Below are 25,153 nucleotides of genomic sequence, written 5' to 3'. Positions count from 1 at the left end.
TCTTGTGAAAACTATGGATCCGCTCGCTATACAATGTGTCTATCGTTAATTATCTAGACAGCATCGCTTAGGTAGTACGTTGCGTCTAAAAATATCTGCAGCTTGGAGTAGTCAGTGATACATGGAGAATGAACGACTGGAATCTCTATACCAAATAATGGTAAGTTATCTTAGACTTGCTATTTTTATTATTCTAGGGGATCGCAATTATTTATCCTCTTCATCGATCCCCTCACGTATCTCTATCCCCATCCCCTTGCGTCGATGGGGTAGGGTCTATGGGGTGAGGGTTGGAGTAGCTGTGGGGTTGTGTGTGGGAAGTTTCGTGTGTGGGTCAGCATGGCAATGGTCGAGAGATGTGCACTAAATATATAGTAAATATAAAGGCGACATCATTATTTTGCTTTGTTCTTTAATAATATTTTAATTCGAAAACTTAAAAGCACAGCTTAAAATCTTAAGATATAAACAATATGCCTCTTGTTGCATGCCGCCCTGAGTCAAACTTAACCTAATAGTATGTGCTTTGTATACGCTCATGACATGTTTATAAATTTCAGATTACGTTTCCACATTCTACGCTTGGTTTTACGTAATCTATTACTCTTTCATGCATGGCATTACGTTTGCAGCATTTGATTTAATGATTCTTGACTGCTGCTAATGTTCTCTGCGGGCTTTTATAGGATAACGTACACACTTGTAACTTTCTTTCCACTGTATATTTACTTTCTGTTTGTTAATTGCTTGCTAAGTCGCCCGAGGAGTAGGGGGTAAAAACGTGACCAATAACATCCGCCTTTTTAAGAGGGAATGGAATCAGAGAGAATTTAAAACCAACTGACATTTCGTTTTCCTTCTGAGATTTTATTTTTCATTAATTATAATTATACTGATTTCTTCTGTGCAATGCGTAAAATAATTTATGATTAAGTTGATGTATTTTGTTTTCTGTATCAGTTACCTTTGTGAAGAACATACAGAATTGTTATTTCGTTTTCTCCTTTTTAAATTGGTATTTTTTTTAAATTGGTAATTTTGTGTGTGTTTTAACGTAAAATATTGCAAAATAGTAGACAAAATCATAATGTGAAACAGGGTAACGCAAGCGTTGTCACAGCGAGCAAGCTTGCATCTCGTTATTTTAAAACATCTTTAATCAATAAGTCAGAGGGGTCAGAGTTCAGCGAGCCGGTAAGTCGCCTTACAAGTAAGCTCCGATAAATTGTAAGTTTTTTGATATTTTTTCGACAGTTTTAATCATTTCTGTCCTAGAAACTGATCATACCACTCTTCAACATAAGGCTGTGTGATTGGGTGGTTACACCTCGTAGAAATAATAACTTCATTCTAAAAAAAATTGTTGTGAACGGTCTGTGACTGATATAGTGAGTTCGACTCACCTGTAATCAACGATATGGAGGACCTGTGTGGTGTGTCTCGTCTAGACTAACTTTTGACTGGGTTTTTTTTCGGAATATGTTTTTGTGAATGAGCCCAGTATTCAATGTCCAGTTGCTTATTTTTCTGAAATCGTGAATTGTCTAAAATGTCGGAAAGTGAAACCTCGAAATTATACTCACTCAGTAATATACGGGGCAACCTCTATTAAAATATTTAAAAAATGTTTATACAATGATACGGTAAAGCCTCAGAAACATCTTTCATTTGGAAAAAGATTTTTAAACATAACTCATACTCGTTTGAGACACAACTGTATTTCAAGTTCTGACTTATTCCGCTGTAACTTAATAGCAAGTCCAAACTGTTCGTGTGGCTTATTAGAAGATGCATATCATTTGTTTTTTGTCTGTAAAAAGTATACAAGAGCTCGGAATTCTCTAATGAATAAGCTATTGACATTTCGTTATGTACACATTATAGATGCAAATTTATTGGTATGGGGGGATGATTCTTTGACAAATAAACAAAACACTGAAATATTTAAGACGGTACAAATTTTTTTGAGTGAATGTGGTCGCTTTTCAAAAAATGTTTGAACTTATAAGGTGATATTATATATGTAGTAGATTGTTTATTCATGTATATTTATGTGTATTCATATCTAATGTTATTACTGGCAATATTTATAAAATTTCATTATCAGGAGAAGACTATCAAAGATTTTAGAGCTTGTGTCTTATCCATTTGATTTAATCAATAAAATATGTTCAATTCAATTCATATACGGGGTAGCTGACGATCATAAAATAACAATGGCTTCTTTACCACTCGCTACTTATCAAGATGGACACAAAACTCTCAAACATTGAACTTAAAAATGATTCCCTGGAATGAAAACTCACAGAAATAGAAAGGCTAAATTTATCACAAAACTCTATTAAAGGCGCCATTACCAGCCTTGAAGGACGTTACACATCGTGAAACAGGTTAAAACATTTTCAAGTGAATAAGAATCCAGTGCAAAGGCTTTCGGTAACATTTTTGATTCAGTCAAGCAGACTTCTAAAACTAACAAAAACGAAATACTCAACCACAAAAAGGTTTTAGAACAACACTCTGAAAACCATTAAAAACAGAAACCAGAGTAGATTGAGACTTTAAAACGATGACAGATATTAGCGATGACATTAAGAACTCCGTCATAGATCTAAAGGCACTAATTTACAATATGCTTGTTGGGAAACGCAGGTATTTGCTAATTATAGCTACGTGTAATTCATTAAATTATTTATTTAGAAATAAATTTGTTAAATGAATGTCAAACTTCATCATCGATATCACATACATGTAGTTATTACTAGCACAATCATTTAAAAGTTTGATATACGATGATTATTCTAAACTTTAACTACAGTGACTGCACGGACTAACGTCAACCTTCCGAATAGTTATTGACGGCAAACATCGGCTGAGTCTGTCTTCAACATGGCAATATGAAACAGATAAGAGATTCTTTATAGACCCAGTCAGTGGAGAAAAAACTTTGTAATGAATGTAAAATATGTGTCCTGAAACCTGATGAATTTTAGGTCTATATGCATATTCATACGAAGATAATGTTCGATAGATTTTTATATCTACCGACTATTTTCTCATAAAAATGATAATTATAACAAATGCTTATCAGTAAAAAAACAGAACCAAAAAGTTTTACTCGGCAAAACATCCCTAGTTACCACTTTATCGCACATCATTGAACGATTATGTTAACAATACATGCACACCAAGGAAAGAGTAATTGCTGAAACATGACAGTTTATGATATATTTTAACCAAAACAGAAAAGTTTTTAAAAAAGATGCACGTATACTTATAATGTATACATACATGAAAGTCATTTGCATGCATGGAAGTCAGAGACACCAAGAATAAAGTACTCTATAAACAAATACTATTCGTCTTTAGTAATTGCCAAAGAAGCTCATGTTGTGAATTTTGTATTTACTGCCACCCGGTAAATTCAAAATTCACAACATGACAACTCAGTGATTGAATTCAACAAAATAGTTAGCAATGTACACGTGTACTGTTTTGCGTTTTATTCAGAACTTTCAATTCACTTTTCGTTCGTATGAAATTGCAACTTCTCTGGAATTTCCGACAAGCGGAAAAACAACGGGCTCATCGGAAAGGCCCTAAAAAAGTTTCAATAGCAGGAATACATCTAGCCTCCATGTAAGTCGTTTTATCGTTGTATGTTGTCAATATATAAACATATTTTTTCATATATTGTTTAACTGAAAATTTGTTACAAAATAAGTATTAAATTAAAATTTTTTCTTTAGATAAGGCACGGCAGTTTGGTCTTAAAAGTAATACATACAATACCTGTTTTTCTAAACATTAAAATACCAATCTTTAAAAAACAAAGATAAAAAAATATTCAATATTCGAAGTGTTTATATGTACATGTATTTAAACATCTTCAAATCTTTTAAATAAACCTGTAACAATTCTTAGTCTTTTTATGCCACGATATTACAATAGCCTACATGTAGAATTCCCCACCACCACGATGGCACGATGCTATATTGTTATATTTTGTGAGGGGGAAAGAGGGGTCCACATCTGGGTTGGGTGGGTGCAAATGTAATAAAACTACCCATGGGACTTGATTTTGTAGGACCATTGGTTGATTAACCTCTGAACATTACTGACTCAGTGATAGTTTTTACAATATCTGAAGGGGAATTCTTTTGTAAAATTTGCAAAGATTTTACCCGTTATGTTAGCACGTTGCTCTTTTTTTCATTTTTAGCTCACCTGAGCTGAAAGCTCAAGTGAGTTTTCAGATCACATTTTGTCTGTTGTCGTCCGTCTGCTTGTCCGTTTGTAAACTTGTTTTTATACATGTAATAAATAACTAGTAATACCTTTTTCGAATTATTGAGTGGGTCGTTAGACCAAAATCTAAACCCCAGTGGCGTAGCGTCCATTAAGGCAAAAAGGCGAATTCCTACACATAATTTTGTAAAGCAAATCTTAAATCTGTGTAGATTTAAATCTAAAACAAAGCTGACTTTAACTCTGACTTCCCGGTTCATTTACAGAGAAGCCATCAGATCCTTTTTAGAAGCAAAAAAAAAAAAAGCGTCAATTAATATAACAGTAAACATGCGACTGCATTGCGAAAGCACAGGTGCTTGAGGACAGGATCGACCCCCCCCCCCCTAGATTATAGACCCCCGGGACTTTATTATTTTTTTTTTTTTTATTAAATTATCCTTTTATGACATATTTCTAATCTAATTTATATATTCATTGCCCCAAATTACCTAAAACAAATACCTTTAAAAAATCAGACCCTCTACATATATGTAATACAAGAAGGCACAGGTGCTTGTGGACTGGACCGTGCACTACCCCCCCCCCCCCCCCTTTTTCTATATTTTTTTTCAAAAAAAAATTTTTATTTCTTTTATTAATTATCATTAACAACCCCTTATATATGTCTCCAGCCGAAAAATAAAAGAAATATCACGACTTGGTAGCATTTTATAATCACACTCGTTTCCCCTATATATATAAAGAGAGAAGGTAAGCAACTCCCGTTTGTTTACATAGAGGTACCACCTAGGAAATTCAAACAATTACTATATCAAAAATCGCTATACCTTTGGTGTCATCTATTTTTATCACTTCCACACATATCCTTCTATCTGAAAACTTATATAAATTAGCACGCTGAACCGTAATCTATCCAATTAATAAACATTTGTCACTCGCGACCACGATATTTTGAAACGTTCCAAGTAGAAGCTACGGAAGTTAGCTGCACAGCGACATCTATGCTAAGAACGATAACTCATCCCGTGTTCCGAATGTCATTGACTTAACGGTAACGCACGAGAGGCCCGAAAAAAAGTTCGGGAAAAGTTTTAGATTAAATGCATAATTTCAGCATTTGACTATCTGCCGTCTTCTATGCCAGCCCACCTATGAAGTGTCTGGGCTTTCAAATCCTGGTAATGTGTTGCTGCAATGCCTGTAGAGCAAACTATTGATACTTCTTTTTTTTTAGTATACCTAATGTGTTTTGCAATTTTTTTGTTATGTATGTTTTGCCTGTCCCAGCTTGGCCAGTGATGACCAAGTTATGGCCATTAATTGCTGCTTGAAAGGTAAACAATTGATCTACATCCATTTTCTTAAATATTGCACTAAAACTTTTCCCGAACTTTTTTTCGGGCCTCTCGTGCGTTACCGTTAAGTCAATGACATTCGGAACACGGGATGAGTTATCGTTCTTAGCATAGATATCGCTGTGCAGCTAACTTCCGTAGCTTCTACTTGAAACGTTTCAAAATATCGTGGTCGCGAGTGACAAATGTTTATTAATTGGATAGATTACGGTTCAGCGTGCTAATTTATATAAGTTTTCAGATAGAAGGATATGTGTGGAAGTGAGAAAAATAGATGACACCAAAGGTATAGCGATTTTTGATGTAGTAATCGTTTGAATTTCCCAGGTGGTACCTCAATGTAAACAAACGGGAGTTGCTTACCTTCTCTCTTTATATATATAGGGGAAACGAGTGTGATTATAAAATGCTACCAAGTCGTGATATTTCTTTTATTTTTCGACTGGAGACATATATAAGGGGTTGTAAATGATAATTAATAAAAGAAATTAAAAAAAAAAATTGAAAAAAAAATATTTAAAAAAAGGGGGGGGGGGGTAGTGCACGGTCCAGTCCACAAGCACCTGTGCAAGAAGGTTGCTTACATCGTCTGCCAGCCGAGAGGCACTGCCGATGAATATTTGTTGAAATGTACTATCAAACTACATCTACCAGTAAAAACGGTGACCTCATGTCGTAGCCCGATAATTCCCTTCGCTGAATATCTGCATGCCATGCCCGTGTAAATACATTTATTAGGTAAATAGGACAATTTTCACTGACAAGTTGCAAGTTTTGAACCGATCCATCTAAAACCAACGGAAGTGAGGTTTTATCGCAAGGAAGACAACTTCGAGAAATTTATGAAATTGGATGGCAAACTGGAAAAAAGTACAATTCATAAGAAGTATGAATTCTAATCAAGCCGCGAACACTTTTTAATCGTCTTGGGAACTGGAAAATCTAAAAGAAGGCACTCATACTGAGTGTATTACAATGGAAGACATCAAAGAGAAAATAAAAAAATTATGTTACGAGTTATCTTCCTTGCGATGAACCCTTAATTCCGTTGGTTCTAGATGGACGAAGTTAGCAACCTTCTTGTATTATATGTACAGAGGGACTGATTTTTTTTCAAAAATGTTTGTTTTATGTAATTTTGGGCAATGGATGAATAAATTAGATTTAAAATATGTCATAAAAGGATAATTTAATAAAAAAGAAAAATAAAGTCCCGGGGGTCTATATATTGGGGCGGGGGTGGGGGTGGAGGGGGAAGGGGGTCGATCCTGTCCTCAAGCACCTATGTGCGAAAGTGTTAACTCTAATCCACGGAAAGCTGAATTTGAAGGTTTTTTTTCACAAAAAACCTAAATCTCTTAGCAATATATATATATATATATATATATATATATATATATATATATATATATATATATATATATATATATATATATATATATATATATATATATATATATATATATATATATATATATTCGATAGGTAAGTTACTTTTGCGATTGTACTGTAATTTATGAAAAGGCAACTTTCTAAACAATACATACCATGTGGTCTGTTCTATTGATTTTAACGTCATGCCTGTGTGCAATAAAATAGAATATTTTTTTTCGATTAAAGGGGTGAAATCATGTGTACGTGGCGTATCAATTATGAAAAAGAAGTTGATATAGAAGTACACTATACGTGCACGGCCGTAGCGCAATGGAGGCAAATGAGGCATATATATGCCTCATATCTGAAATGACTATCAACTTTTTTTTCTATCAAAGTTTTTTTTTTTGTTGGTCAGAGTGAACTCGCCAAATTTCCAGTTATGAAGAAATTAAATTACAGAAAATATTATAATATCTTGAAGATGACAACATAATGTTAAGTCTTGCAAGCTGCTGCTCTCCCCATACCTTTTGATAAACTACTATACTCTGTCCCGGGTTTTTGCTTCCACCACTTTTTGCATGATATTTCAATAATAGTAAATACCTTTGTGCTCAAACTACGTTCATCCACTAATATAAAAAATGTCCAGATTATCTGTTTTGAAACGCCCCCTCTACCGCTTCGGGTTTCAATACACATCCCGAAATTGAAAGTCTACGGAGATTTTGCATTGCAACAGCCATTAATAAGCCCGGATGATAACGTTAAAAAATTGCGCGATGTATTCCGAATGTATTCCGAATGGAGAAAAGATGTAAACAATCTCCGTAAGGAATCTGTTTTCGTTCCTGTGAATTTTTCTGAGTGGAAAGGGATAATTGTTCAATGAAGATATCTTGGATATATTCCCTTTTAACGATTTCAACTGTATTTCTTTCACAGGTATGTGTAATTTTATTAAAAATCATCAAAAAGCGATGGAAGCAATAACTATATGACTATAGTACCCAGATTTATAGAAGAATAAACATTTTCTCTGAAGAACAGAGCAAGATATTCAATTACATCCCATCTGTGTAGCTACAAAATCACACAATTCAAAAGACAATTTATGGGATAACCGAAACGAAAAAAAAATTATAGTCATATTTACATTCAGTGTATATTTCCCCTTATGTTTGCATTGGACATCTGCGACGTTCAATTTTCTATGAATACACTTTGCTAATCCACGCGCGGTATTCAATTTGTCTGCGCCGCTTGGTGTGTCATAGGACCGACGACATCCAAAAATAAGCATTCAATGCTTAAATATACTGTAAAACATATATTTTGCCCAATATAACTGCAAAATTGGTGCGCTACAACCGTGGCGTACGGTTCTTGGTTTTGTTTACAGAATACATGCAGAGTAGGTTATGGATACGGTGAATGAACGATTTCTCTTAAATTTCATTAACGAAAAACAGATTCTATTTGATTATAATTACGAAATGATTAGACTGATAACAGGAAATAAAATATTTTAAATTTACATAATAGTCCCTAAAAACATACATAAGTAATTTGTTAAAACTAAAAAATGTCTCAGAAGTGGTATTTTTGCGTCCTTTTTGTAAAAATTTTCTAAGGGAAGGTCTCCTACCTCCCATCCCTTTGCGACCCCCTCTTGCACCTACCCCTTCCGCGCTACGCCCGTCACCGACCCTTTCGGCCTCAATTTTTGCCTACACACATGCTTTATACTACATTGTCCAAATAGTTTGTATTATGAATCCCTTAAGTTGATTTTATCATACATGTACCTGTGCAATGTGGTCCATGGGTCTCTTGTTAACGATAAGAATGGTTAATATGGGTATTTCTAATGCTTTTTCAAATTTGCAGCTCAAATCATGGGTTATAAGCAAGACATATACAAATCATGGGTTATAACCAAGATATAGAGTTTGAAATTCTTTGCTTTGTAAACAAAGCTTAAACCTTGTTATTGTTTACATATGTGTTTTATTGGTAGAAATTTCAATCAAATGCTGCTGTCTTCTGTTGATTATATTATTCATGAACACGTTGAGTCAGTTTACCTTGTTTGCCACGAGTCATTTTGTCAAAGTAATGGTTATTACTTAATTTAGTACAGAATTTGTAAACAAAAACTTGTATAAGACTCGAGCTTTGTAAACATAAAAACGAATTCTTACCTATCTATCTGTCTTATAACCTTTATTTCTAACAATCAAATTGTGGTCAATCATTCAAAATGGGCAAGGAAACCATTTTATACATGTACATTAAAAATAAAATTTTGATTCAAAATTGTGTCTTAGTCCGTTTAAAAACCGTAAAAAGCAATTATCCAAATATAAAATCTCTAACTTCTAGTATCTTGTATTCATATATTTTATAGATACATCATTTTTGCTTTTAATTAACATAATTTGAACACACTATATGCTTTTAGTGAATAACAGGTTCAATCATCTCATTTTTCAAAGAAGTATTTCATGTTGCGTCATCCTTTACTGTGCACAGGCCAACACCACTTCCGGTGTAAGTGATTGCATAAAAAAAAAATCGATTTATTACAATTATTTTCTTCTATAGAAAATGTAGCATATGATTCGTGAAATTTTCATTGAATTGGAAGTATGAATATTCCATATCATAATTCTTTGTGGTCATAGAAAAAAAACTACCTGCAGGTGTGTAGTTCCCAGCCTCCCAGTCTGAAAAACTTGAATGGAGGGCCTGGGAGCTACAGTTCCGTACGTGTTAAGTTACAATTTACGGCGCATAAAAAATTCGCTAGCTAGCGCTACATTGTACATAATTTGCTCAAAAATAAGATTAATCAATCAAAAACCAACGCAATTTCTAGTGCGCTGAAAATTGCAACTTTTCAAAACGTATGAAACTTTTTAATTTGAGAGTTTGCCTGCAGCAATTAAGAAAATTCTTTTACGAATATAAAATGAATACCCGATAGTATTTTTTCTGACTTATCTGACTTATCTAAAATTAATTCAGTCGACCATTACCGCCCAGATGAGCGATTTTGGTATGGAGGGTAATCGTGTTGAAATATCCAGATATCTGAATACGCAATCATGCGTAATTCTGATCGTGTAACCTATAAAAATCGGGCATAAACAATCCGGAGTTCCTACAATGCACTTTTGGAGCTTAAAAGGTTCCTAGACCCGATTTGATATGAATATACACTGTATCAGTCTCTCTACACCCTGGGGGCTTCGAATACTCCGGTGTGTTAATCTATTTTTAGAAAAAAAGGTATACTGCAAAACCTACACCCATCCTTGTCGGTTTATGCATTAAATTGATCTGTCCAGACAGAAATATTTTGACTTTCATGTTACATCAATGATTAATTTTCTGCAAACGCTCTTGCACATATGCACAATGCAAGAACAAAAGGTTATTTATTTATTTGTACATGTACGTGTACATGCGCGTGTAACAGAATTAGGTGCTAAATTTAACCCCAACGAATTCAGGTTTTTTTTCTCTCTCCCCACAGGGACCAAGCCCGTTTTAACAATAATTTCAATGTAACTATATTTACCATAGTTACATTGAAATTAATGTTAAAACGGGCTTGGCCCCTGTGTCTCTCCCTCTCGAACAACTGACGGCAAAGTATCTTTAGTTTTCTGAGCATAAGTTAATAATTTGTCCCTGTTATTTGCCGATTCCTCTTTTTTTTATTATTGTGCAACTCTAAAAAGTAAATCTCTACCTACACCTGCCCACGTTGAAGAAAAAATGTTTTAAAGAGTTCAGTGCAAGTTCTGATTTTTTTAAAGAACTGGAATAGATAAAATAACAATTTCAGAATATACCGGCAGCTCCTTATGAACAATATTTTGTGTATATTTATAAAAAATGCAAACAATATTCGTAAAAAGTGAAGATTTATTTCAATGTAACATTCATTTTATTTCGACTGATCCCACCCCGCTGAAAAAATAAACATTGGATATGCGCCTGTCACTGGAACCCTCGTATATATGTTTTGGAAGAAGTAAAACCAATCTCGAATTTTTGTTTCGTGAACAGTAAAAAAAAAGTCCAACCAAATACAAACAACCAAGACATGCAATGTCATTTGTAATTATCCACCAAATGCAGAAAAAATACTTAATAAGTTCATTCACCCACAGGCACCAGACGTTCTTAACTTTTCTCTAAATAAAAAAAAAGATATTATTTTAGTACAAGGATTTTTTTTAAGAGAAAAAAATTAAAACGTCACGAGTCTTTGATTTCACAATGAGCTTACACGTCTGTAATGAATACTTGTTCTTTGTCATTATTGATACTAAGTTGTCGTATATGATAAGAAAACCGAATCTCGGTCGTGCGCGAGACGTCATAAATCATTGGCTGCCCGTACAACTCCATCGCGAACTAGTAGTAGTAGAAGTATACACAAAGGCACGGAGACCTTTACGTTGTCGTATTGTTAATCAGTGCAGTGATTGTCGTTTGTCCACATACGGAATGTTAAATTAGCAGGTAACAACATTGTGAGCGACAGAAAGATGCAGGTAAATAAAAAATAAGTCATTTTTCGTTATGGTGCGGGCGATGTTTTTTTATATTACACCGTCAAAGTAATCGCTATATTTATGAACAGTTTTTTTTCATAGATTTTGTTAAATGGTAATCTCTGTCCCAATTAATTGATTAATTGACGTTTATTCTTTTGAGATATCGGACAGGAAAAGGTTCAAGTTCAAGTTCAAGTTCATTTATTCGCTCAAAACCATTTCAAGCACATGGTACATGAGGACAAAAATAACATTAAAATATACATATAAATTGGTCAGAGGTAAACATATATTAATATAAAGGTTATAGAGTTAGGAAAAGTTATACAAAGTGAAACTCATGGAGGACAGACTTCCTCGTATATCTTTGTTATAAAAATACACAATTTTCTCAGCAATTTCATGTTACATGTTGTCATAAGATACGAAAATTTTAACACATTAGGTCTAGCTGAAAATTTTTTGTCTATAAACTTGTTCCGGACTTGTGATATTGCATCACATTCTAAAATATAATGAAATTCATCGGATATACGTTTTGTATTACAGAGAGGACAACATCTTTCATTTAATGGGATACCCTCCCATCTTCCCAGTTCAACTGGTAGATGGTGATTTGAAGTACGAAATTTACCAAGAATTTTTCTGTATTTCAGGGGTAAAATATCTAAGTATTTTTCATATCCAAAATTTGTTTTAAAAATTTTATATATTACCCCTTTTGATGAATTATTTATATCAGCATGCCACTTTTGAATAAATTGATCTTGTAATCTCTGTTTAACTGCCGCTGAAACCCATTTTTGGTTAACAATATTTAAAAACTGACTATGCCAAACATTTGATAAACCACATGAGTTAAAAACATGACGAATACAATCAATCCAAGGGTTAGTACTGGTTGTATTTTCAGTCTGATTCAACAAGTACCGGTATAATATATTTATAATGCTAGTATTAGTATAAGAAATTAATTTACACCAGTATGATACCATTCTAGTAAATACAATTACAGATAAAGGAAAACGACATGTTTCTCCGTAAACCATATAGTTTGGAGTACTACTTTTTAAACATAAAATGTGCTTTAAAAACTTTAGGTGAACACGTTCAATACTATCAAGTTTTTCAAAACCCCATACTTCGCAACCATACAGCAATACAGGTACAGCCATTTTATCAAAGAGTTCTAACTGACATGTAACTGGTAGATTAAATTGTCTAATTTTTCTAATGACACCATACACTGCCTTTTGGGCTTGGTCACATAAATGTTTTTTGGCTTTTAAAAAAGAGCCAGTTCTTGAGAATATAATGCCAAGGTACTTAAATTCTTTAACAATTTCTAAAACTCTATCGATAAAATAAAAAACTCTTTTACACATTCGTCCTTTGGAAAAAATTAATACTTTTGTTTTATCTATATTAACATTTAATTTCCACTCTTTACAATAACATTCAAACTCATTCAGTGCGTTCTGCAAATCATCGCCAGATTCCGCCAAGATAACAGTATCGTCTGCATAAAGAAGTACAAGCAGTTTTATATATATACATAATTCATTTTCAATTGATGTGGTAAAACTTTGCAGACCAGCAATATTTTTTTCAACAAGATAATTTTCTAAATCATTTATGTACAATGAAAACAAAAATGGTGACAAATTTTCACCTTGGCGGACTCCAACATTACAAGAAAAAAAAGTCGGATACCGTGCCATTCATCTTGATGAGTGATTTAATACCTTTATACATATTTGTAATATATTTAAAACATTTACCATTAATACCATAATTTAAGAGCTTGCACCATAAACCATTTCTCCAAACTGTGTCAAACGCCTGTTTGAAATCTATAAAAGCACAGAACAGTTTTTTCTTACATTTCATCAACGTATTGGATAAAAATTGTAAAGTAAGAATGTGGTCTAAAGTAGAAAAACCTTTCCTGAAACCCGCTTGGTTGTTATGGATCAGTTCTATCTCTTCCGAATACAATTCTAAACGCTTACTTAAAATGGACGAAAATAATTTACCCAAACAGCTTAGTAACGTAATGGGTCGGTAGTTTTCAGGAGAAGTGGGATCACCCTTGTTCTTATAAATAGGTTTAATAATACCAACTAGCCATTCCTCTGGTACTAGCCCACTATCAAATACAGCACCAAAAAACAACTTATAAATTGGTAGGAATGTATTTAAAGTAGAGGCAATATGCTCATTAAAAATATTATCATAGCCGGGAGCTTTACCATTTTTGAGTTTCTTTACAGCGTCGGTTATTTCCGACTCATTAATTTCGCAGTTCAGTAATTCGTTAGAGCTTCCATCTACCTGAGGTTCGTGAAGAGTATCGCTATCAGCGGACAGACTACCTTCATTGATATTTTTAAAGAAATCAAACATATCTTTGATATTTACCGGGCTCTTAGAATCCCTTTTTGAGGATTTCAGGATATTCCAAAAATCTTTTGTATTTGTTGATCGCAATTGCAGAAGTTTACGGGTTATACCAGTATTGTATGTTTTTACAGCATTATCCATGGCCTTTTTATAAATTTTACTTTTTTCTTTAAATTTATTTTTGTTAACGTTAAGGCAAGGACGGGGTGGTGGGGCGAATATTTGTTACTTTTATAAACATGTACTCTATAATGCTGACCACAGACAATGTTTTGTGTAAATGGATCTTAATTTTTTCTACAATGACAACGTACAGTATTCTGTCAATTCATCTGCGAATTTTTAACTTCCCTTCTTGAAATTGTCCCGAGTGCTTGTTAATTAAGACGTCACACTCTAATGTAATTAACATTTTCTTTAAAAAAAAACCGAATTATAAAATTTATGCGCATCAGTGATTACGCGTGGAAGCATATAATCGTGTCTTTAATTAAGGAAATGATATGTTGTAAACTTAACGGCACGGTGACACAGACTGTATAATGCATTTCTACCAGGACATTGTATAGTTGTACGGCGAAAAACTAAGACACACACGTGCATTCGTACACAATAAACGTCAATGAATATATAACAGTATAGGTAACTCTCACCAAGTTAACTCTACGCAATACAATAAATAAACAAAAAAATGTTTTTTTTATAAATCACCCGGGGGGGGGGTGAATAAAAATTGGTTATCCTGTATTAAAGATATTTTGGACAAAGTGGTCTATCCTATATATATGGCACCAGCAAAACACTATTGATGTTAAATGGCTGATAGTATTGTTAAACAAAATTTAAAGCACCAGTTTGTTCAACATTGGAGTTATTTTTTGTATATATATCTTATATTAAACTCACATTGCCATCTCCCAATAGAAGCTGGCAAATGGAAGAACATATCAAGCTTGATGAGAAATGTAACTTGTGTGAAGCCAATCAGAATGGCGATGAATATCACTGTATTTTGGAATGTAATGCTTTACTTTCACTAAGGAAAAAGCTATTTAATTGACAGCCATTATCTTAGGAACCCTAATACATTAAAATTTAGATTACTTATGTGACCATCAAATCCCGCAACTCTTCAAAAAATATGTACATTTTTAAGGTACGTTCCTGATTTGGATTTGGTCAGCGCCCCTTGATTATCACTTTGGAGTGTACAAGTATTTCTTATTGTAAATAATCCTGCCTTTTCTATATCCTTGTGTGTGTGTGTGTGTGGAGATATATATATATATATATATATATATATATATATATATATATATATATATATATATATATATATATATATATATATATATATATATATATATTACTTTTCTTTATATCATGTAACATAATGCATATTTAAGTGAAATAAATGAGCTTAAAACTTGGACTTGGGCCCAGGTGTCGGACAATATTGATCTTTGATTGTTCTATCAATAACACAGATACCATAATTTGTATCTCTTGGAGATTTGCCGTATAAACATGCCCTGGGAAACATTACTTAGTCAAATCGAAAAACACCCCCAAGTTTTTATTTTTTTACTGCAATCCATTAGAATTATGATGATATATTATGATACTCTGACATCGTCGCTATCCGACGATAATTAATATTATGAGCGTGTCCAAAATCTGTTCAATATCAGTTAGAAGAGAACGCAATTGCACAGATTAAAATATTTGAATACCAGATGCATCTGAGAAGATATTATTCATCAAAACAATTCGGACGAAGAATTAAAAACAAATTCAATGTAATTGGCGAAGAGGCACGTAAAGGGGAAACACATCATATGGGGATATTGAGGGAAGCATGTGTGGATCGGAGAACAGATTATTAACACTCAGTATATCAGGATAAAGCGTTTGGCAGAAATAATAAGTAAGCAGGATGTGGTTGATATATGGGGACAAGTAATGAAAAAGATAAGAAATGTATATTATTTGAACAATCAATTTTAGTCTGATGGGATAATTTAAAGTATTAAATAAAAAACTGGCACAAATCTGCAAAAGGTATAGTCAAAATAGATCTAGAGAAAGAAACTAGGAGTATTATAGAGTTGAAACCCTTTTACAAAGATTGTCACAAAGTATTGATGATGGTAATTGTATAAACATCGAAACATATGAAAAAATATAACTGATTTATGTGAATATAAAAATGAAAAATGTTCAGGTGTCTTACGAAGGTCTAAGGCACAGTAAGCGAATAAATCAGATAAGTGTACTAAATATTTCTTGAATTTAGAAAAAAGCAGACAAGAATGAAAAAATAAAAGAATTGTTTTAGATGAAAAAGGTGAAGTTTAGAGAACTGCAGACTATTTAAGAATGCAATACCATTTTTATTTCAAGTTGTATTCATGTTCAACTCTAGAATATGAAAGTAAAAATTGGTTGTTGTCTTTAGTCAATACAAAACTTGATACATGTAAAAGTGATGTTGACATGTGTGATGAAAATATTGATGTTAAAGAATTAGAACAAGCTATTAAAGAAATTGGCAGCAATAAAATTCCTGGTTCTGATAGTTTGACTCTTGAATTTTTTTAACTTTTTTTTTTTTACCACAGTTTAAAAATGTATTGTCCAGTTTAGAAATAAAAAGAAAAAACATTGTCACCTTCTATGAAAATGGGTACTTGTATTGTAACAAAAAGGAAGGTGATAAAAGATTCTTAAATACCTGAAGACTAATTAGTTAGTCTATTAAATGTTGTTTACAAAATTATTGCAAGAATGATGTCAAATGGACTGGGGCATGTTTTACCAAATATATTTTCTGATGGACAGACATTTTGTATTGTTGGAAAAGATATTGCAGAGACGTTAGCAAGTATAAGAGATATGACAGATATAGATGAAATGAAAGGTTACATTTTGAAAATTATCTGATAGAGTTCGTCATGAAAATTTCTTATCGGTGTTAAAAGTATTAGGTATAGAAGATTATTTAAGAAAATGGGTGAAAATATTTTATAGAGGTATTTATAGCAGTGTTATAGGTAATGGCCATCTTACAAAAAAATTCCAATCATAAACTCGGTAAGACAGGTTGTCCAATATCTGCTTTATTTGAATACTGCTCAGAACCTCAAATTTGTGCAATTAAATGAAATACTTATTTCAAGGGTATAAATATTTCTTTTTCCGATAGAACTGATTTTTTAACATGCAGATGATACAACAATATCAGTTTGTGATTAAAGGTTTTTGTTGTTGTTGAGATATTTAATATTTTTGAATTGTATAGAAGAGCTACAATTTCAAGATGTAGTGATTTCGATTCTAATATTATAATATTTAATTCTAAGATTTTGAGAAAAAGGCTTTATTTTTCTTCATTTAATTTTTCGATGGGCCTTACCTGAAGACACATTCTCGCGCCGTCTTTCTAATATTATGAAAGTTTGAGACAAGCGCTATATTTTTCTTGATTTTATTTTTTGATAGGCCTTACCTGAAGACATATTCTCGCGCCATCTTTAATCTCACATACATTTCAAACAGAATGAATAGACGCGTGCTGATAATCGTCTCCCTGCTGGGGATATCCATATTATTGTTCTACACAGGTGGCTTATTCCAAATGGCCGGTCCCAAAATGATAGAGCAGGGTAAGTTAAAGGGGCATGGTCACGATTTTGGTCAACTCTTATTTCTATGTTTTTATCATTTACAATGCTTTAGAAATGCATTTTTAATGATCAAATTAAATTTGAGAGTCATTCGTAGAGTAATAAGCAAGATACAGGGCTCACAATTCTTTGTCATGTAAACAAGGCTCGTGCCCTGTTTTTGTTTACATAGGTTCAATATTACAGTAAAAAAATCTTTTTCCAGCTTATTTGTCTATCTTTTATTTATTTATTACCTTTAACACATTCGTTTAAGGTTTAAAACTGAAATTTTTACTTCAACGTTCAAAATGTAAACAAAACGCTTTGTTTACATAACGAAGAATTTCAAGCTCTGTAACTCGCTTATAACTCAACAAATGACACTCAAATTTCGGTTGCCTTTTAAAAATGCCTTTCTGAAGCATTGTAAATATTAAAATCGGAAGAATAATTTTTCACCAAAATCGTGACCATGCCCCTTTAAAGGAAGTTTGTTAGACGAGTCTATACATGTTCTTCCAGATAAAGAAAAGATTTTTTAAATAAAATTTAAACTATAAATACATATAATGTTAAACAAAAGAAAATAAAATCCATTTGAATGCAAGGGAATTTTATATTTGTGATGCATTTAGTAATTTCAGGCTGTATTTAGTCTAGGATGTTGATCAACAACACTTCAAAATCAAATTGAGAATTAAAATATCGATAAAATTTGATAATTTACAAAACAATCACCTTTGTATTTTATTGTAGAAAGTGGAAACAAAATCAATGTGGTGCTATTTACGCCGAAAACAACACAGTCTCCACCGAAAATCGAACTTATTCCTGAAAAAGTTGAAAAATACAATTTTACAAAAAGCAAAAAGAGACCATTGAAAGAAAAGCTTCAGCCAGTAGATATCGCTGATTGGACAATATTGGCCGAAATGCCAACTTACAAACAACCGAAAAGAGTGCTACAATCTGATTGGTGGAAAGCCGCCGCATTTTTAGAAATGTTCGTGCATTGGGTATTTATTATATTAGGTGCTAAAAAACCACAATGTGTTGTGGAAAAAAATCTACCATTAATGTGTACTGTTCGACTATTATATCTACTTTGAATACTTTAAAAAAAAAAAGTCAATTGGCTTCAAAATAAATCTATTTATCTTTCTTTGTATTTGCATATTTAATTTCTCCATTACAAAATAAAGAAAAATAAATAGTAAAATGTTAGAATCGATTTTCATTCATAACACGGTTAAGTTATTTAAAGTCAGACGACACGTTCCTCAAAAATCTTTTTTGTATCTCCTCGTAATGAAGAGTTCCAATAAAAAATATTAATTTTATTATTATTTTAAAAATGATCAAAATTTACTTGGATTTGGTTATATGTCTAGATGGTCGAGTGGTGAGAACCGTGGCCGTTCACTGCCAAAAGCGTATAGGTTCTAGAGGTCATGAGTTCAAAGCCCCGCCTTGGCGGAGATATTGTTCTAATATAGTGAATTTCGCTGTGCTGTAGATGTATTTATTTTTATATCAGCAATTCAAGTGTATTTTCAAGAAGACTATATAGGATATTGCATACTCTAGTATTTTGCAGAAATGCCTGGTAAGGTACCCTAATTTTTTGCAAGAAAGCTTGTCAAAGTAGTAGTAAACCATTAACAAATTCCTGGAAAAAGTTATCTAAAATTGAGGAACATGTCGTCTGACCTTAGAACAAAAAAGTTTTTAATTAAAATGTGTACCTTATAAAGATTTCGAACAGTATATATTACATGCTTTTAATAGAGAGACTAAACTAGTCTGTCTCAAAGTATGGTATACGTTCTAAATTTCGAAATATTGTACTCTTTTTTGTTCTCTCGTAAGATTTTAAAAAAGGACTAATTTCAGTTTTGAAGCTTTCAATTTCAGAGATTTTAAAAAAAGACCTAAAGATTTACGGTGCAGAAAACAAAAGTCGGTGGGAAACTGGTTTTTGTGCCAAGACGAGCCTTATAAAGTAAAGGAACCATGTCTCGTATACTCATTTGGGTAAGTGAAAGACATGGGAATAAAGTACTTCAGTCTAGTAAGGTACTAGTGAGAATTAAGTACTGGTACTTAATTTGATAATTAGATGACTCAGAACACGCTTTGTTTATAAACTTATTCAGTTTAGGGGATGAGTGGAATCTTCTTTGAGTTAAAAGCAAGACAAACAACAAATTCTCTAAGTAGCTCTTGCAAAGACCGATGAAATGACAAACTAAGTAGACAAACAAGGCAGAGATGTTAATGCTTGCAAGTGTCTCAAAGAAAGAAATGTTGAATATTTTCGATTAAGGGATATTTACATATATATGGTTAAATTCAAATCCTGGTTTTAAGAAATTTTGGGGTATAAAAAATGTACATGTATATAAATCTGTGAATATATTTTTTTAGGGCAATCAGTATGATCATAATATGGTTTAAAGTATTCCTTTGCAATATGCTTCTCATATTATTATGATATTAACTGTTGATTATTCCTTTGTATTTGAGAGCATATAGACAATAATAATATACATGTAAGTATAAAATATCTCTGTTAATGTTTTAGCAGGGACTACCATTTCCTTGATAAGAAATAAATGTTGGAACAAAATTATAAAGGACACGGAACTTGAATCGTTTAAATTCTATTACAGCATAGGCAATGACTTTAGCTTTGATGACGCCATGGCAAAACTTGGCTGTGAAGTGCATTCTTTCGATCCAAGGTAAGTACGCAATCAATTGTCCATACCAACACTTGTAAGTCCTAAAAACATTCCTTTTTTGCATTGTGTGCCTACTTCATACCAACAAGTATTTATACACTCTTACAGCCTAAAAATAAGCTGAAAAAAACAATGACAAAATTTAGAAATGCGTAACTCTGACACTTAAGTGAAAAATGTTTATCATTCAAATTGGCCCTGAAGACGAAAGTGAGTGTATATATAGAAGTAATTGCGTTAGATGGTGGGGAAATAGGCTGATTATATGTTACGTTTGGTAATTGCATCTGTTGTAGTTTAGTCGACCAAAGGCAACAATTTGTCTTGTTACGACCACATCGATCGGTAACGGTTTTGTGTCAACTTTTCTGGAAAGATTCACTCTATCGAACTAATTTCGCAATGACACTGTAAAGCTATATTGTCACAATCATTAATTTATGCGTATTAATATGCACAGAGAGAGAGAGAAAGAGAGATAGAGAGACATAGAGAGTTCTGAAGTCTGGCGAAACCTTTATTTATCACAAATTTAACAATAATTCAACAAGGAACCCCCTCTTTCTCCAAATTTAATGTATATTTTAATTTGAAAACATATTGGCTTTCTCGATGTATTTTTCAGATGATACCAGTCTTACATCTGTAAATAATAAATATCCATTCTGTCATTTTTCTTCTGTGAATCATATTTAATGTTTATTAAATGTTTATTCGATGACACATTCCCAACTGAATGTATTAGGCCATCGACGTACATTATGCACAGATCTCAAATATTAATTGCTCTTTTGACGTGATTTCGAATATTTGCATATTACAATAGAATGTTAAAAGTTTCGTTTCGGTTTTATATCTTCTTTTTTTACATTAAAACTTTATAATTTAAAGAATTTAAAAATATCTACAACAATTTATATAGTTTTTAATTCTTTGAAATCTAACACTTTAACGTAATATCTTCGCAGAACAATCACGCATGAATATATTGACCCCATTATAAATGGGATCCCTTTGTTGTACTTTAACTGGGTCATAATATTTTTAAAGGGCACGATCACTATTTTGCCCAAAATTTATTTTCCGTTTTTAAATTAATGTTCTAGAAAGGCATTTCTAATAGTAACCCAAAAGTTTAGTGTCAATCTATCAATCATAAGTGAGATTCAGAGCTCCCTATATTCAAAATGAGTAAACTAAAACAACTTCCTTACGTAAATTTACGTTGATTTTTTTAAATTGATAAAATGTCTTATCAAGATAATAAGAGGACATCTCCACGACCTACAATTTTCAGATAAAAAAGGGTCATACCTTATATAATACGCTTCAAGATTTATGAGTCTTGTGAATACTTATAATAACAAAAGCACATCATATGTGATTATGGAAACATGACTTGATTTTTGAATTAAAATAAGTAGATTTAAATGCTTTATTATTTTTCAGCATGAATATGCCTGAGCACGTGAGAAATACAAGTGTAGTATTCCATCCTATTGGACTCAGCACCAGCGTGATCAAGGACTTTAATCCACGTCACGATATCTACGTCATACAGGATCAGAGCTGGACCATGATGGACCTCCTCAGCATCATGGAAATGCTAGGTCACAAAAACGTAAGTCTGGAGGTTTATAATTGGACGGAAGCTCGTGTACAGTTCTAAACAACGACTCAGACAATGGTTTGGAGTCCGTCGTTTGAATTCTCAATTTTTAAAAAACCGTGGGAGATGGTCGAGGGTCGTGTGCACCTAGAATTATTTGTTCGTGTGCCTCTAGAATTATTTGTTCTCGTTCGATGATGATAAGTGTTCATGTAAGCATTGAATGCTTGTTTTTTGGATCTCGTCGGTCTTACATGTAAAACACACCAAGGCTGTGCAGACGAATTGAATACCAATTTGTCTTCACCGCTTGGTGTGTTATAGGACCGACGAGATCCAAAAATAAGCATTGAATATTTATATAGATATTCATATTGGTGTTTATTTGTATGAAGTTATTGTGAATCGTTGCTTTAAAGCCATTATATATGCTTTTAGTCAGGGATATGAAACATACATGGGACAGCCATATTAAGATGTTACCGGACTCTAGTTCGCTTCCGCGACTAAAACATATTGCCGGAAACTTTGTAGAGAAAATCGTTATATTAACGGGTAGATAAGATTAAATGATTATTTTTCATTATTACTTATTAGGTTTGTTACTGACTGTTTAAAGAAATTTGTGGGGTCGGTAAAGTCCATAGAAGGCGAGGCGGCGGAGCCGAGCCTTCTATGGACTTTACCGACCCCACAAATTTCTTTAAACAGTCAGTAACAAACCTAATAAGTGTTTTGTTTTGTCGAGGACCAAAAGTTTGATATGTAAACAAACGTTTGTGTAGAAAATCAGTTCAAATAACGTTACGTCCGCCATGTTGCGCTATAAATTTTGACGCTTGCCTTTTAAAGAAATTTGTAAGGCAGCCACGTGACGTGTTTCATCCAATGACGTCGCGACATTCTAGTCCGAGGCAAAACAAAAGTATATATCAAATTGGTTATGTGAGTTTGAACGTTTCGTTTAATTTTGTACAATAATAAATGTACTCAAAACGCGTGATGGCGTTTATATTTGTGCTCATGGCGTATAGATTGGTTAAGAGTTTTCACAGGAAATTAAACGTCGCAGATTTCCAATGCAAACGTAAGGGGAAATATACACTGAATGTTAACATCATAATTTAGAAAGTATAAGTAAGTAAACTTCTAGCAATTAGAGAGAAACGGAGGAAGCGAAGCGACCGAGCTCTATATATAACATCTCCGTACAGAACACATTAGTACACATAAAATTACTAGTATTGTTTATTAAATCTTGGCACCATCTCAATATAAAAGAATCAAAACAAAATCTTATTGTAAAACTAGTAGGGAGATGACATGCCATGGTTTCTGATATTGTAGATATTATTCTGACAATATGCAGGATTTGGTGGTGCATGGACTACGTTTGGAATGTTATAACACTTGCAGAATGTTTTTACATATTTTTCTTTTCATTTGTGTCAATGATTTTTCTTTAAAAAATCAAAATTAAATATATATTATCTAATTTATTTTTTTTTTCTAAAATTTTTAATTTTTTCATTTTAATGTTTTTTTTTAATCAATTAAATCATAATTGATATATTATGTACACGAATATATTTACATTAATATATTTATTGATAACGTTTCAGAGAGTGCTGGACTACTTGAAGATAGACGTAGAGGGACACGAATGGTCTGTGATTGATTATTTACTCAAAAATGGAATCACCTCCAGAATCAGACATTTCTCCCTGGAGTATCATATTTTCCCAGACTGGCCGGATAAAGCCAGATATCCAGATTTACTTAGAACATATAAAAGACTAAAAGAGGCCGGTTTTTACAAATATTTCACCGGCATACACCCATTAAATCATACTCCCAAAAAATTCAACATTCAAGCTGATGTTTGTTATGTAAACATTAAATTTCAAAGCTGACAAATCTGTGATTGTGTTGGTGTATATTATGATTTAGTTTTTTTGGTCAATCTTTTCGTTACCAAATTTTAAGTTAATTTATTCTCTCAAACTACACAAAGATGGTACATGAGGTACAAAACAAATACTTAGTACCAAAACAAAAAGTTACGTGGCGGCTGAGGAGGACGTGTACACAAAAAAAGAAACAAAAAAGAGGGAAAAAGAGTACATGTAGATAAAAAGAATACCAGGGGGTGTATATACATATACATAAGGATTTATGGAGGGAACAGTGTGACTTGATTTAAAAGAAAATAGAAATACAGAGTTTTCTTTAAGTGTTTTTACATTTTTTCAGGGCATAATTTCTTTAATTTTTAAACATTTGGTCTTATACAGGAACTTTGCAGGAACGCTTTCCTTATATTTAAAAGTGATTTGCAATCTGATAAATAATGAAATTCATCTGCAATCTATGTTCATTATAAAGTTTACATAACCTTTCTTTATGAGGAATATTTGACCATCTGCCGGTCTCTGTTGGGAGGCGATGATTAGTTGTGCAATATTTGCAAAATACATCGCTAAAATGTTTTGGTTAATTTTTATATATGTTTCTAGTCCAAGGTTTGTCTTTAAAACCATGTCAAGAATATCATTAATTTTGATGACTGGAAAATATCACTGGGCCATTTTTGAATGAACTGGTACCGTAATCCTTGTTTAACGTCATTTTTAATCAAATTTTCATTTTACATTTTGTCAGTTTCATCGTCATAAAAAAGCACTCGAAAGCAGGGGCTTTTAACAATATCAGAGTCTATGTGCACAGGTATTTATATATTTACAATTTTGTTTTCATGAGCCGACTTTAGTTTGGCCATACATTAATATAAAGAGGATAACGACTAGTTTCTCCATTGATCATATAGGAATTTTACACGTAAGAATCTAGTAAGATTATTTGTGAAAATGAACAAAAACTTACGATGAAAATTAATCGCAAGACTTTTTGTGAAAAGGGCTACAGTTTCTCCATGAACCATATAGGAAGGTGTGGAGCTGTTCATTTGAAAATCTGCTTCACAAAGTTTTGAATGCGTTTTATAATTTATAGATTTTCAAATCCCCACACTTCACATCCGTATTATTAAATAAGTAAATCAATTTTGTCAAACAATTTAAGTGGAATCTTAACTGTTAAATCAAACTGTTTGTCAATTGTACTTAAACAAACCGTAGACTTATCAAAAAAAGATCTAACTTTTTTTCTGATA

General features: G+C 32.5%; 1 protein-coding gene across 5 annotated transcripts; it reads left to right on the top strand.

Annotated features, from left to right (window-relative positions):
• Nucleotides 1-23,902, top strand: LOC105333700 (probable methyltransferase-like protein 24). 5 transcript variants are annotated; one of them, XM_066076672.1, is made up of 9 exons: nt 28-160; nt 3,511-3,639; nt 12,107-12,178; nt 17,462-17,625; nt 18,385-18,631; nt 19,543-19,662; nt 20,301-20,372; nt 21,822-21,993; nt 23,604-23,902. In XM_066076672.1, exons 2-9 carry the CDS (start codon nt 3,536-3,538, stop codon nt 23,892-23,894), a joined length of 1,242 nt encoding a protein of 413 aa, XP_065932744.1. In that variant the 5' UTR covers nt 28-160; nt 3,511-3,535; the 3' UTR covers nt 23,895-23,902. The 5 variants fall into 5 exon arrangements, with proteins under 5 accessions (XP_034300974.2, XP_065932744.1, XP_034300973.2 ...); XM_034445082.2 differs by lacking the exon at nt 12,107-12,178 and having other exon boundaries at nt 30-160; XM_066076674.1 differs by lacking the exons at nt 28-160; nt 3,511-3,639 and adding an exon at nt 11,381-11,554.
• The last annotated feature ends 1,251 nt before the right edge of the window (nt 23,903-25,153 follow it).

This window comes from Magallana gigas, chromosome 2 (assembly GCF_963853765.1).
Source record: "Magallana gigas chromosome 2, xbMagGiga1.1, whole genome shotgun sequence".
NCBI lineage: Eukaryota > Metazoa > Mollusca > Bivalvia > Ostreida > Ostreidae > Magallana > Magallana gigas.
The sequence above is the reverse complement of the archived record's forward strand: the minus strand, read 5'-3'. Positions and strand labels throughout refer to the sequence as shown.